The sequence below is a fragment of the Rhagoletis zephyria genome, unplaced genomic scaffold (genome assembly GCF_001687245.7).
Source record: "Rhagoletis zephyria isolate East Lansing unplaced genomic scaffold, Rhagoletis_zephyria_1.1 Rzeph_scaffold_00002, whole genome shotgun sequence".
In the NCBI taxonomy this organism is placed as follows: Eukaryota; Metazoa; Arthropoda; class Insecta; order Diptera; family Tephritidae; genus Rhagoletis; species Rhagoletis zephyria.
The window spans coordinates 1,199,378-1,214,749 of NW_016157086.1; the positions used below are offsets into that span (position 1 = coordinate 1,199,378).

General features: G+C 32.6%; 1 protein-coding gene across 2 annotated transcripts in view; it reads left to right on the plus strand.

The window, feature by feature from the left end:
• LOC108366955 (KNR4/SMI1 homolog) overlaps positions 1 to 15,372 on the plus strand; it is a 60,108-nt gene that overhangs the window by 2,739 nt on the left and 41,997 nt on the right. Inside the window, exon 2 of one of the 2 annotated variants that reach the window (XM_017621494.1) lies at positions 11,203 to 11,214. The exons of the other annotated variant lie outside the window; for it this stretch is intronic. Coding sequence (XP_017476983.1) covers positions 11,203 to 11,214 — 12 coding nt within the window. The remainder of the gene's footprint in view (positions 1 to 11,202; positions 11,215 to 15,372) is intronic. 2 annotated transcript variants of the gene reach the window in all.

Genomic DNA, 15,372 nt, shown 5'->3' on the forward strand with positions numbered 1-15,372 from the left:
AAAATAAAGTAAAATAAAATAAAATAAAATAAAATAAAATAAAATGAAATGAAATGAAATGAAACGAAATGAAACGAAATGAAATGAAACGAAATGAAAGAAATGAAATGAAATGAAATGAAATGTAATGAAATGAAATGAAATGAAATGAATTGAAATGAATTGAAATGAATTGAAATGAAATAAAATAAATTAAATTAAATTAAATTAAATTAAATTAAATTAAATTAAGTTAAATTAAATTAAATTAAGTGAAATAAAAACGTATGAAAAAAGAAAACTAAAAATATCAAAAAAAGAACTAGTATAAGGAAGGAAACTGAATTAAACCGACATGAATTAAAACATAATAAAATAAAAGCAAAATAAGACTTAAAAAAGTATACAAAAATATAATAAAGAATAAAAAAATAGCATACGAAATTAAAATGAATAAAAAATATAAATATGTAAATAAGTCTCGTAAAATATACAAATGTATATGTACGTATGTCTAAATACCAACTGATCAGGAAAACGCTGAAGACCATTTTCCTAAATAACCAAAAAAAAAGAATGAATAAAATAAAAATAAACTACAGCGAACGTAACGGCTATTATCTTAATAATAAAAATCATTTAACCGTTAAAATTGGATTTATATTTTTCCTGTCAAATTTACCCTTATTTTATGATTTTTATTTTCCGATAAATTTTTTACCGATATTTTCAGTTTTAATTTTTTTGATCATATTATAACCATTGTTTTCAGATTTATTCTTTTTTTGATAATAAGAGATTTATATCGGCCATAAAAACGTAGCCCCCAATGAATAAAAAATCCAAAATAACGTTTATTTTTGATCGAAAACTATCGATTGATTTGACCTAAAAAAATAACGATTTTGCATTTATCTAAAAATAAAAATCTTGATATTAATCCCTGCATAATTATAGTTTTTAAAATACGTACTTAACATACACGATTTTAAAAAATTTTCAGATTACGGGTGTGAAACCCATTTTTGACACAAAGAATAGGGAATTTCAATAATTTTTTTTTTGCCAAAAATCCTTGTTAAATCCATTATCTGGTACTATTGCGCACACCTACACACGTTTACACTCAGTAAAATTTTTCATAGTGTATTAGTCATCATGTATCATCAATTGCCAACGGCACCTGCAACATGTCGCACATGCCGAATACATCTATTGCAACAATAGCAACAAAAGTAAAAAAAAAAACAATAACAATTTCGCGCAGTTGCAACTTATGTACATATGTATGTATGTCCATATATGTTTGCATGTATGCTTGCATTTGTACTTTTATTTATATAAAGAATTAAACAAATGTATAAATTCACTTCCATGTGGTTGGCTAGCAGGCCGACAGGCGAGGTCAATTTGTATTTGGCACATAAACAGAAATAATTGCAAGTACATATATAGTATATGTACATATGTACATATAAACATTCATACATACATATGTAGATCCTAGTACGGATGCCTGCCCTTTACTGCATTGCAGTTAGTCCTTACTACTTGGCGTATTGCTTATTTTGTTAGCAATTTCACAACACTTTTGCAATTTTCTTGCAACTTGTATTTTTTTGCTGCTCTCGATTTTATTGGGGGTTTCTCTCTTAAATGTTTGCTATTGTTGTTGCCATTTTCTGCCACAATTCACTTTTTGTAGCTGCTAGTGTTTCACTTTGTTTGCTCATTTCAAGGATGTACCATCAACTAGCACTTCCTCATCCTTTCACACACACAATCATACTCTTCGCTTTGCGCTCTCTCTCCCAACACTTTTCTCCCAGTTCATTTCTGCTTTGCTCATATTCTGTACAGCGTTGCCATTTTAGCCGTTTTCCGGCTAGATTTAGCCGGTATTGATAGCAACTAGCCGGAGAAAATTCGATCTAGCCGGCAGCCGATTTGTTAGCCGGTTTGAAAAAAAAAGTTAGCCGTTTTTAGCCGATTTTACTATTTNGTACTGTATTATGTCATCATTTGTGGCAACTGCTTAGCAAACATTAAATCGAAAACAACAAAAGTAGCAAACTTTAGTATTAGCTGAGAGGTGTTAACCCCTTTGCGAGCAGAAAAAAAAACTGGTGGGCAAATATTCGCTCGCCCGTTTGTTTGGATCGATGACGACTGTCGTTGTTGATTTGTTCGTGATGTATGACTTCATTTTTATTCGACCACTAGTTAGTGGTGATATAAAATAAAAACAGCGAAAATATTAAAAAAATAATGCGTAATAAAAGAAAGTCAAAAAGTACTGTGCGAATGAAAATCATAAAATAAAAAAGTTCAATAAATTATTCACGTATGAGAATTGTATGACTGAATAAAGTAAGTGAGTTGTTGATGATAGGAGCAAATAATATATTATATATAATAGAGGTATTCTCGGAGTCTTGGAAAGGCCTGGCACGCAGTGTTGCCAGACAAATTTTGTCTTCCAGGTCATGATTAAATCTTAAAATAATTATAAAAAGGTTACTGAAGCTGGAAACAATTTTTTTCTCTAGAAATATCTTTATTGAAAATTTTATAACAAAAAACAAAAACAAAAATTTGTTTATTAAAATTTTATTTGTTATACAAAGTCATAACACATTTAATTAAAAAAAAAACTTTTTTAAATAATTCTCTACATAAAGAATACCACTTAAGGTGGTGGTTTCCAGCTTAATACGAATTTTTGTTTTGTTCAAATTTATTTGAGAATAAGCACTCTCCGGATCTTTGCATTCATCCTCGCTATTGGATAATGATGATGATGTTTCTATAAAGCTAATTATAGAAAATTTAATTTGTTAATTTAAATTTAGAAACCAAAATTACTTACCTTTTTACTTCAACAAATATCGATCCATCATTTGTAACTTGTGGAAATTCATAACGCCGACTTTGAGCACGAATTTTGACAGGCAAAACTAAGTGAAAAACATCTTCATAAAAATTAATATTAATATTTACATGTCCTGCAACGTGAATTGGTTATAAAAACCAAAAGTTTGTTGTCCCCTCGCCTACCAATGCCAACTACCAAAAACCACAGAGTATACAGTGTGCACAGTTCAACGTTTAATTTTTTCCTTTCCATATTTGACAATAGAATTCTACCTGTCCTACCCTCGCATGTGCAGCAGTAAATTGATGACAAAAAGGAAAAATTTGTTGCCTACTAGCCCAAAAAAAGTAAATCTTTAAGTTTTGCCAGATATCTTCACTGTGAAGAATTTTGTATGGAGTTTTATTTTGTTGTAGTTATCTTCATGTGACAATTTTTGTGATTATTTATGAAAAATATCTTAATTTTGAAGATAAATCTACACTTCTGGCAAAACGGGAACAGCTTTGCAATTCGTGCAATCCGTGCACCGTGCAGGGCTTTGCAAGACTGCGAGAATACCCTTAAGATATTTTTTAACTGAGCTTGTACTTACAGTCAGCTTTAAAAATATGAATATCCAAACGTTTTGACAATTTTATTTATTTATGTTTTCCATACCAAATTTTTCTTCTTTTTTTATAAAAAATATGCATAGTTCATTCAGCAGCAAAAACCAACAGAATCAATTGTTTTAATTTCATATATAACTGGGGAAAATTCAAGAAATACCAACAGATTTGTATCATCATAATTCTCAGCTTTTCAATTCGATTTCGTAGAAAAAAAATCGCAGTGGATGTATCGTTCAAAGTCTGTTGAACTTGTGTAAATTAAATGAACTTTCCCTATCCGAGGGAAGGTCCGAGGCAAGGTGGTTTCGAATCAGGACTTCACGTACTTCAAGGACTTCAAGTATGAAAGTTGTTAGAACTTGGAAAGATAGCGATGGCTGAAGTAAAAAGTGTTACACCATGTTATAGTTTTGCCCGTCACTGAATATGGTCCCTGAGTCAGGATATAGGTTCACGACTAGACCCCTTTTCCATTCCCGTCTTAAGGAGATTCTTGCATGGAAATAAATTTTCAGAGCAGCAGGCGGTACTCTATCGTCTGGGCACCTGAAATTTTGCAAGGAGATCTTCATAAGTCTGGTGTGTGCAAACCTTGTAGCTTGTACTCGGTTACCTTATAAAGTCATAGTCAGTGTTATATCGTCAACTTTTGTCACTTCTTTGTATGTGGGTTACCAGGCGAACAGGAAAACATACTTAATTATATCCAAAGTGTCGAAATTATTTGTAATGGCTTAATATCGTCAACGGCCTCAATGCGGCAGCTGAAATGAACGGCTGAAGTGATATAACTTTGCTTAGTTGCATATGTACCCCATTGAGGCGCTTTATGAATTATGTAGATATAAAGTGGCAGAGTGAAAGGCTTTTAAGAACTAATTGCGTTCCTATGTACAAAAACAAAACACACACACTATGTCTTATGCCACAAATGCTTCAAACCAATACATAATTGCCACACCCTCAGGCGCTTAATGCGTACTAATACCACTTCAAAAGCAATTTATAATGGAATTTCGAAATATTCTTTAAAAAGAATAAACAAACAAACAAAAAATATTGAACATTTCGTTCACGTCCAATTGTAGTAATGGGCAATTGCAGCAATATAATAGAAATAAAAGAAGACGCACATCAAAGTGTTGTCCAAATGTCCGCCTTCATAAAGCGCAGCAGAAGTCATCGACCATAGCGAGCGCCAGAAAGTTTCGAACTGAATAATTGATTTGAAATATTTTTATTAATACTTTTTTTTCTTTGAACTCGTAAAGAATACACACATAGAACGGTTTCTTAAATTTGACCCTTTGTAGTTAGCGATTCTACGAATATTGCGCTGTGAGAAATTTTAGTCACTTTAAAATAGAAACTAACGGGTGATTTTTTTGAGGTTAGGATTTTCATGCATTAGTATTTGACAGATCACGTGGGATTTCAGACATGGTGTCAAAGAGAAAGATGCTCAGTATGCTTTGACATTTCATCATGAATAGACTTACTAACGAGCAACGCTTGCAAATCATTGAATTTTATTACCAAAATCAGTGTTCGGTTCGAAATGTGTTTCGCAAACCCAATTGCTGCGAACGGCGACGAATCGACATTTCACGGTCTTCAGCAACACTCTCAGAAACAGACGCAATATTCTCTTCTGTACGCACTGTACGCATTCGTGTGGTTGGTTTAATGTCCAATAAAGTAAACTGAGTGCGAAACTTGGTCACAATCGCATTAATTGTTTGCTCACTTGGTCGATTATGTAGACCATAAATCGGACGTAAAGCGAACCGAACACTGATTTTGGTAATAAAATTCAATGATTTGCAAGCGTTGCTCGTTAGTAAGTCTATTCATGATGAAATGTCAAAGCATACTGAGCATCTTTCTCTTTGACACCATGTCTGAAATCCCACGTGATCTGTCAAATACTAATGCATGAAAATCCTAACCTCAAAAAAATCACCCGTTACAAGAACCAAAATAATGCAATATGACTATCTAAATAGTAAGCGCATTTAATGCAGAAATATTTAAATAGGGTCATCAGCTATATAAAAAATATGAAAAAATTGGTAATCTTTGAGATTCTGTTGTAGCGATACTCCTAAGCTCTGTCTAAATCTGCTATTTTCCCAATCGTTGCGGTCGAGCTCAACTAACGGTAGGCCAGGGAATCTCGCTCTTTCGACGCGGTGAGTGAGTTTATAGAGGAAAATTAACTGGTGGTTCGTGTCTTACGGAGTGCCTTAAGCCGGGCATATATTGCGTATATCGTGGTCGAGTCTGGATAAGTAAAAGTTAAATCCGCTACAGTATCCACACTTAAACTGCGCCAGAGTTATGCAATTTTCTAAAATGACAAATATTACATAATCAAAACTGGTTAAAAACAATTATAAGTTTCTCAAAAAGAAAAAAAAAAATTGCACAAGAAAACTTTTTAAATGCCATAAAAAAATTTTCACAAAAATTAAATAAATTCTTTTTTGAATTTTTTTGAACAATTTTAGGTATGCAGATTTTTTTTTTGAAATATTGAAATAGGTACTTATTTTTGAAATATTAGCCAACAGTTTGTTCGGCATATTGATTTCCTATCAACATTTTCGAGTTTTTAATTTTCCCCGCTTTTGGCGCAAATTTTTATTTTTTTTCAAATTTTTTAATTTTTCCGATTTTCACTCATCACCCACGCAACGTACAAAATCCGAGCGAATTGGATGCTATTAAAAATTTCAAGGTTGTGCGGCCTGCCAACGAATTGCGAAATTTGTTTTAAAAATTGGATATATCATTCGACACAGTTATAATAAGTTTACCCAACGGCTGCGTGTGATTTGCATAAGAAAATTCTTTGCAAACATACATACATATGCTATACATACATAGAAGAATTTTCTTACAAAAGGAAAGGAACCCAAACTAAATATTTAGGCCTTCGGCAAGTGGCTTTAAGAGAAAAGGAAAATTGATTTATTTTGTCTATAAAATTTCGGGCCACTTAGGGCCAATATCACAGTGCGTAGTTAACTCAGAGTCGACAGTTAACTAGAGATTTTCAGTACAAAATTCTGTAGTTAACTCCCGATTCTGAGTTAACTACGCATTGTGAAATTGGCCCTTAAAAAGGCGCGCACGTGGCTAGTAAAAAAGATAAAAAATATTGGCTTACAATTGTTGTAGGTATGTACTGTGAATGGACATTAGGGTGGTACCCTTGGATTGCTCTATGTCGAGAAAATATACCCTTATTTTTATTTTGAATTAGAAAAAAATATTTAAATCAAAGCGCTAAAAGCTTTTTATGTATTTTCTACGGGAAAAAACCACTTTTCGTAGAAATGGAGTCGAATTTTTAAAAATCAATATATTTCGATCGGGAAACTCTGGTTATCTTCAGGAGACTTCCAATAATAATACACAACTGTTTATTTAGACATTTTTTAATACTTAAATTTTTTTGGTCCTCCCATTGCATTTTCTGGTGTTTTTGGCGGACCTATAAAATAAAGTTGCTATACAAAAATGGTCAATTAAGTAATTTGGTATTATTATTGGGAATCTACTGAAGAGAAGCAGGGTTTTCCGATCTAAAAATATTGATTTTCAAGAATTCTATACAATTTCTACGAAAAGTTGTTTTTCCTATAGAAAATACATGGAAAACTTTGAGCGCTTTGAGCGACCTCTAAATATATTTTGATTTAAAAATAAAAAATAGGGGTATATTTTTTCGGTATAGAGCAATACTAGGGGTTAGAGCATAGAAATTCGGTTTTGCATTTCACAAATATTTTTGGAGCACCCTAATGCGCATATGTACATACCCCCGACGGATGAGAAGGATGAGGCGTCCAAGGATCTCTTCTATGAGCGCTTGGAACGTACATATGAGCGCTGCCCCCGACACGATGTCAAAATCGTGCTTGGCGATTTTAATGCCAAGGTGGGCAAGGAAGGGATCTTTGGCGCCACTGTCGGAAAATTCAGCCTCCACGACGAAACGTCCGATAACGGACTGAGGCTGATCGACTTCGCCGGGGCCCGAAATATGGTAATATGTAGTACTAGGTTCCAGCATANAATTTTGTTTTTTTTGCCGAACATTGCATATGTTCGCCACTTGCAGCCGAATCTTAAAGATTTATGTATCGGTATTCTTGTCTGGACGAGAATTATTTTCGTTTCAAAGTTCATTGATCACAAGTTACCCGCTCTAGTACTTATCCACCAGATCTCAGTTGTTATCACCCTAGCGTACCACCCTAATATCAGAAAATTAAAGCTCAGAAAAAATCATTAAACTTTTGCTAAGGAAGTCTTTTGACTTTTCCAGTAGAACAATTAAAACAAAAATTTGTCGTCGAATGTTGGTGTCAACAAAAATGTAAGAAGGTCGGGCAAAAAATTTTTTTTTTCAAAATCGCCGCGCAAAAATATTTAGACACTTAGGGGTGTATGGCGAAATTTTTTTGTTTGTACGATATATGTACAAACATACTTACCTATACAATTTAACGTAAAATTTGTTAGCGCTTGTAATTTTTTTCCATTTGACGAAATGTGTTTTTCTAAATGCTTATAGTAAAACATAACTTTTTGTTGTCATAGCCCAAAACAGGAAGAAAATTACAAAAAAAAATATTTCGAACGCAAGTTTTCAAATAAATAATTCAAACGTTTTCCCGCTTTTTTTAATTTTCCACGTTTCGCCTTTCCTATAAAATTTGTTGGTATTCGATTATTCCATTTGCTTTGCTGCTTTAATTGCGCATTTCTAGCACGCATCCATTTATACAAAATTATTATTTTTTTTGCTCCAATAATTAGTAGATAAATATTTTATGATCGTTTGAAATGTTGTTGCGGACTTTGGTTTGTAAATTCCATTACAAACGCTTTGAAATATTTTCGTTGTCGAAACGATTAGCTAAAAATATTAATTGAAAATCGTTTGTGTTTTTACGTGTCCATAAAAACTAAATATTGAAAATAGAATACATTGAAAAAGCTTGCGAACGTCCCAATAAAAAAAATTAGAATAAAAAAAAATATTTTTTTTAGCTACATTTTTTCGTGAGCATTTCACTGAATATGCTATGAGTAAGAGGTGAAAAAAATGCATATAAGGCGCGTGCACATGCCGGTGTGTGATTTATGTACGTATGTAGCACTATACTCGTACATACATATATACATACCTATGTACAACACATGTGTACAAAATTATACGCATGAATGTGTGAAAATCTGTAAACCAGACGCAAAATATTTTTTGTTTACAAGAATTCCAGGAATTTAATAAATATTTAATTTGCTATTTTATGAGTGCAGAGGTGTGAGCTACTTAGTATGTAAAATGCGGATATGTATAAAAATACTCATGCTTAATATACATACATACATGGTTAAATTTGAAAGAAATTCGAGTAGAAATAATAAACAAAAACTTTGGTAGAAATTGATAATTGGGGGTGGAAGAAATATATAATTTCTGAAACAATTGTTGATTTAGATATCTGACTCATACAGTTCATTACTCCACTTTAGAAAATTACTTATCTACAGAGTACATACAGTCAGAGTCAAAGGTTAGTACACATTGTTCTAATATAATATTTACATTAATCTATTATCACTATGCAGTTTTGTAGTCCATTCATTTTTTTTGTGGAGGGTGTTGCGCATTTTCCTGCATATAAAAATAAATTTTGATCGTGCGTTTTATGGAAGCAAATGCTCAACGCCCCCACAAAAAAATTCTAAAAAATCAACGGATTTTTAACGACTTGAAACCTGCAATTTGTTGTACTAAAACGTTTGAAATCTCGATAAAATTTTTGTAAGTTTATATAAGTGTGAAACTTTGATTTCTATGGTTTATGTTATAGAATGAACTATATTTTCATAAAAAAAAATGACTGAAAAAAATTTTAATGAAAATAATTGTGATTATGTATTACCTATATTACGTAGAACAATGTATATACTAAATTTTGACACTGACTGTGCTTATGCATTAGGGTACATCTCCAAAAAAAGTTGCGTTTTTTCAACCAGAATTATAAAATTTATTATATTTTCCGTTGATAAAATTTTTAGACATTTTTATGCATATTCACATTCATATGTATATACATACTTGTAAACTTCGATGTCTTCTCGTTTAAAAAATATGGGTTGCTGAAGTCGCTATACAATGGAAAACACTTCGAGCGTCACGTCGATAATGATGTTACTGTTATCCAGACATTGAGTAACCGGCCCTTAGACAAAATTTCCGTTCCTGCTGGTTTAGCGTAGTAATAAAATAAAAAAGACATTAGGTCAAATGAAATAAAAAAAAAAAATAAAATAAAGTTATATGAAAAAGAACAGATAAAAATAGAGTAAAATTAAAAATTTAACAGATAAAAAATAAAAAAATAAAAAAATTAAAATAAGTTGAGTAAAAAAAAAACAAAATAAAGAATTTATAAAGAAAATTGAAAAAAAAATAATAAAAAAATAAGGTAAAAAATGAAAAAAAGAATTAAGTGAAATAAGATGAAATCAGATGTCAACACAAAATAAAAAAAAAATAAAAAATAATATAAAGCTGTATAAAACAAAGTAAAATTAATGATAAAAAATAAAAAATAATGGGCATCAAAACCAACTAAATACGTAATATAACAAAAAAAAAAGAAACTAAAAAAAAAACAAAATAACTAAACAAATTTAAAAATTAAGTACACGAAGTTTCCTATCAAGTAAAATAAGAAGTTTTCTATCAAGTGAAATAAAAAAGTTATAATCTAAATACTTTTAAAATTAAAAACAGATGGGTATTTCGGTATTTTATTAGTAAAAAATTTAAAATTTATAAAAAAAATTTTACAAGTAAGAAATATGTTTTTAGTTGTGTTGTAAATATAATTTTTCTTTATTACCAATATCAAAAAACGTTTAGGCAATTAAGGCTTAAGAAATAGTGTATTTTTGAAAAACCAAATGAAAGTAAAATATAAGTAAATATATTTATTAAACGAATTAAAAAAAAAGTAATATCCACACTCTATAGGCCAGTCTTTACTTGGCACATAAAAAATGAGGAAGCACTAGTCGTCTCCATAAAAAAGCTCACAAAAACGGCATTCACTGGCAAATTTACACTCATCACGCAGTGACTGTGCAAAAAAATTTAAAAAGAAGCGTTTTTATTGCTTTACGCTCACGCGCGGCTATAAAATTTTGTTTTAAAATACATTTTTAAAGACGAACGTTCTCATCGGCGAAGAAAAAAGCTTCAATGTGCACAAAATAACAAAGGATTTCTGAGTATTTCATACGTACACATTTTTTATTGCTATTTCTAGCAAAGAAAATATGTTTTTTTCTTGTGGTATGAGGAGAGAAAAATTATGTTTAAAAATTATTTACCACTGCTATATTTTCATAAAAACAATTTAAACAATTTATAACACTCTATTTACACCAACGGTCGTCTTAGTGTTATTCTTATATATGTATATAAGATGTCACAAATTTTATTAAAGCGATTCCTTACATCCTACAGAATTTGTTGAATTTTCCCTTCTCCCAGCCACTGCAAAATTTATCTGAAAACACATGTGCTCATATTTAAACACATTTCCACCTATTTCTTAACATTTTCTGAAACTCTTTTTATACCTTCATAATACTAAATAAATTTCTCTAATTTTTCGCTGCTAAAAATGTTCAAACACGCAGACAGCTCCAAATGTAAGTACTCTTTACTTAATACACACACTTTCTTCAGCATTTAAACATTTTTAAATTTCCTCTTTCGATTATACTCCATTCACATGTAGCAAACATGCATAAATCACTGCTGCTAGACTCTTACTTTTGCACTGCTAGTTATTGAGACGAAAATTTTAGAAAAAAACCAAAACATTGATGCTTGAAGAAAGTAGTACATAGCATAGAGCAAGCAATTGAACATTGAAAAATATTTATTTTTGGAAATTTGCATGTTTGTTCAACCTGATTGATCATATACATAGAAAAATCCAATACAGAAATCCAAGGATTTGGAATACAGTGCTTTCACATTTCATATTGATATCATGGAAGGACAAGAACAAAGTAGCTCGAGGCCATTGCAGACCTACTGATGCCTTTCTAGAGCGCTGAATTTTCGCATGTTTCGATCCTATGCTTCAAACCACTTGCGTAGATCTAGAATTTTGAAAGAATAGATTAAGACCTCAGTGCCCAGTAGGACCCACTGAAATGAATAGATGTTGAGCTGGACGCTGTTTTCGTTAACTTCCATTCTTCCCTAACGGCATCAGAGGAGAAGAGTGCTGATTATGCCAATTGAGTAACATAAAATCCATAATCCACGAAAAACATGGTTTCTTTAAAATGAAACAGAAAATTTTGTGGGACATTTTTTACCAAGATTTTCGAAGAATTTCTATTAAGGAGATGAAAGCCAAAAAAGTGTCTGCTATTCTAATAGAATCAAACGTATCTTACTATATCTTTCAATGCTTGGTCTAGGAAGGAATTGCATCCTTTGTCTTAGAGCTAAATATTACATTACTAATGACGAGTTTTCACTAGGCGCGGTATGGAAAGTAACACGTTAGTGTATAGGGACAAGCAAGATCTAGAAGGTTAGTATTTGGTTAATACCTGTCAATCCAGTATGCTATTTTCTAAAGACCTCTGAGAAAGATCGTGAAGCCATATTTAAACTTCAACATTTTTAAGTACTTAAACAATCATTGGAGTGCAATGGGGTATAGTCATTGCGCTGGGTATGCAGTTACAGTTGCATGGCTATACTCAATCCCGACTCTTGCGTCCTCGTTCGCGCACTCTGGGCAACGTGAGCAACCCATGTGCGAGATGCGGTAACCAATCCGAGTGGAGCCTTGGGTCACGGCAGAAAGAGAGGGAGCTTCGGTGGGGCCACTCNCATTTGGTAAAGGGAATAGGCAATCTCAAAACAGGCTGGCAAAAATAAAAATATACCAATTTATAGAAATAGAAAAGTATCTTTGGCTATTGGCTGAAAAACTAATAGAAATGAGCTGCTCACTGAAATGCAAACATATACATATTCGCAAAATAGTCGAGTCGATTAGTCTCTGCGTTGCCCTTATCTATCTATTTTCACTGCATCAACTGCGTTGTTATAACCTCGAGTTCAAGTTTTGTTTGGGTTTTTAAGCATTATCTGTGTACAAATTGGAATACAAATGATTCGAAAAGCAAAAATTATATAGATATGTACATAAATACATACATACATTATGTATGGGCGTAGCCAGGTAGGGGCAGGGGGGTGCTCGAGCCCCCCCTAACTTTCAAATTTTTCTTGTATATATATAAAATAGTACCCTGAAATGCCAGCTTAATAGGGTAAGAAAATTTTTAAATATTTTTAGGCAGACTCTTTTAGTCTAAACTCTTCTATCATCCGAGATCATTTCTGTGGGAAAAATATTTTTAAAAACTAATTTTATTTACAAAAAAACTCAATTTTCAGAAGTATTTTCAAATCGGTAAAGCTTATGGGAATCTTAATATTTTCCCATATATTTTAGCAGTAGTTTTAAAATATGCATAACAAAGTTTACAAATTTTATGGAAAAGCATGCCGATTTTTCTTATGGAGAGTGATGCGCCTTAATGTACAATTAGTCATGTTATTGTTATTTAACTATAAAAAATAAAAATTTTACCAAATTAATTTTACTTTGGAAATCTATAAATATTTATTACCACCTTCAAAAGCTGATGTAATTAACTATTAGTATGTATGCATTCATATTCGTACGACCAATTTGAGTAGTTGTTGGAATTTTATGAAATGCTGAGCTCATCCTAATCAATTATTTCACTAGTCCATATATAGTACCAAATTTGCATCTTTCATAAAAATAATATTTTGTAGAAACACAATGCTAATAATTTGTTGTCATTTCAGCAAATGTGAAAATATTATATCCAGCAATAAACATATGCTGTAAAAAATGGAAATAATACCGTTTATTTAAATGAACTTTTGACAGACATTCTTTAGGAAACCGATTGAATTTTTCAGAATAAGTATTTTCCACCTTGTTTTTGGCTCGATGAATTTCATACTAATTTTTTCTCAAATTACCGGCTAAGTTGATATTTAGAATCAATGTATTTTTGTTAAGAAATTTACGGGCGATTTTCGGTACTGCTTTACGCGAATATTTGATTTTCGGATTCAAACTTTTTTTACTCTGATATGATATGTTAAAGGATACATGGTTAGGCTAGGTTCAACGTGCTGCTCCAGTTGAAGAGTTAATGCGGATGCGGGGCAGGCCGGTTGTGATTCCCACGACAGAATTCAGAGATGTTCCTGTTTGCCTTTAAACCATCCCGATTTACAGGCGATACCTAATAGAATCCTTAATGGAGTTTTGCCTAAGCGGACTAAACTCTCAAAAAATGGCTCACCTAGCAGTTTGCGGAGTTTTCTCAGGATTTTGGGGCACTCACATAGGAAGTGCTGTATGAATTGAATGATCTCTTCCTTATTTACGAGTATAGCGTATACAGAGGTCCTTACGTAGGGCTTCGAACCTGGCGTCTAAATATGTAGCCTAGGTTCAGTAAACCTTCAATACTGTAATGGAAACCGATCTTTCGGTTTTGAGAGGCTTGGAAAACTTCCATAATCCTACCTCAGATCTTTTCTCGCCCACTCGTCTGTGGGACCAAAAATAGATTGACTATAAGCTCTCGGAAGAGTTTATTGGGATCATCGGCATTTTTTTAACGTATATCGAGTTATTTGTTCCCGATCCAGAGCCAAGGTCTTGATAGCAGCATGAGTGTTCGTATAAAAGGTAAGTTCTGATGGATCCAATTCGATAATTTGAACCAACTTCGCCGCCTTGTCAATTGCTTACCCTAGCCTTGGGTACGTACCAGTAATCTGGGAAGGCAAGTTTCTAAGAAAAAATTATCGATACTGTTACATGACGTATTTTGGAGCCTTCTGCGTAGATTAGAACCTCGTCTCTGCTCTGTTTCCCTGCCCACCCTAAAAATACCTCGTTTCCTTTTTGATTGTTAATGCCTCCGACAAGGTAGGAGTATGATGTTTTTTATTTTTTTATTATTTTTTTTGAATGAATTTATGGCATTCATTGTCATTTTTTGTCTGGAGGCAAACCGTTTCGACATTGTGTCATCTTTAGTGCCATTTTTCGTTTTGGTTCTTGTACTTCATATTAGTCGATCCTAAGGATAATATTTGGATCCACAATAACTTAAAAAAAAAGTAGTCGGTTAAAAGTCATTGTGGCAAATTTTTTTAGAGGTTGATTTATACCATATGTATTGCGGTAAATAGCACACACTGACTCATCTTCTGTGACTATTTCATCTACTGGACTGTTTACCTAGTAAGCGATAGGAGTTACTGTAACGAGACTGGCTGCTCGCTCTATATTGTCACATCCAGAAAACTAGTTATTCACTAGATGCGCTTATGTTTCAATGCTGTTTTCAGTGTACCTTCCTCCTGACGCTTTCAGAAAGCTGGCAACAGATGGAAGCTTAAAAAGGAACCTTCTCCATCGTATTTGCAAAGTGTGAACCTCACGGAGGATGGTTCCGTGCGCAGAAGTGGAAAACTTGGAGGATGGTTCCGTGCGCAGAAGTGGAAAACTTTTGACTGCCATTCACCTGGGAGTGGCCAGAAGCGATTCTTGTGCGCACGGTTCAAATCGCAGCTCACAACGTCCGGATATTTATATCCACGTATCCTCTGGGTAGCAACCAAACACCCGTTTGGGAGCGAGCTAAAGTGAGAAGGCGTAAAACTTCGCGTGCGCTGGGTTTGGGTCCCGCCACGTTAAAACCCCGCCCAATGAAAAA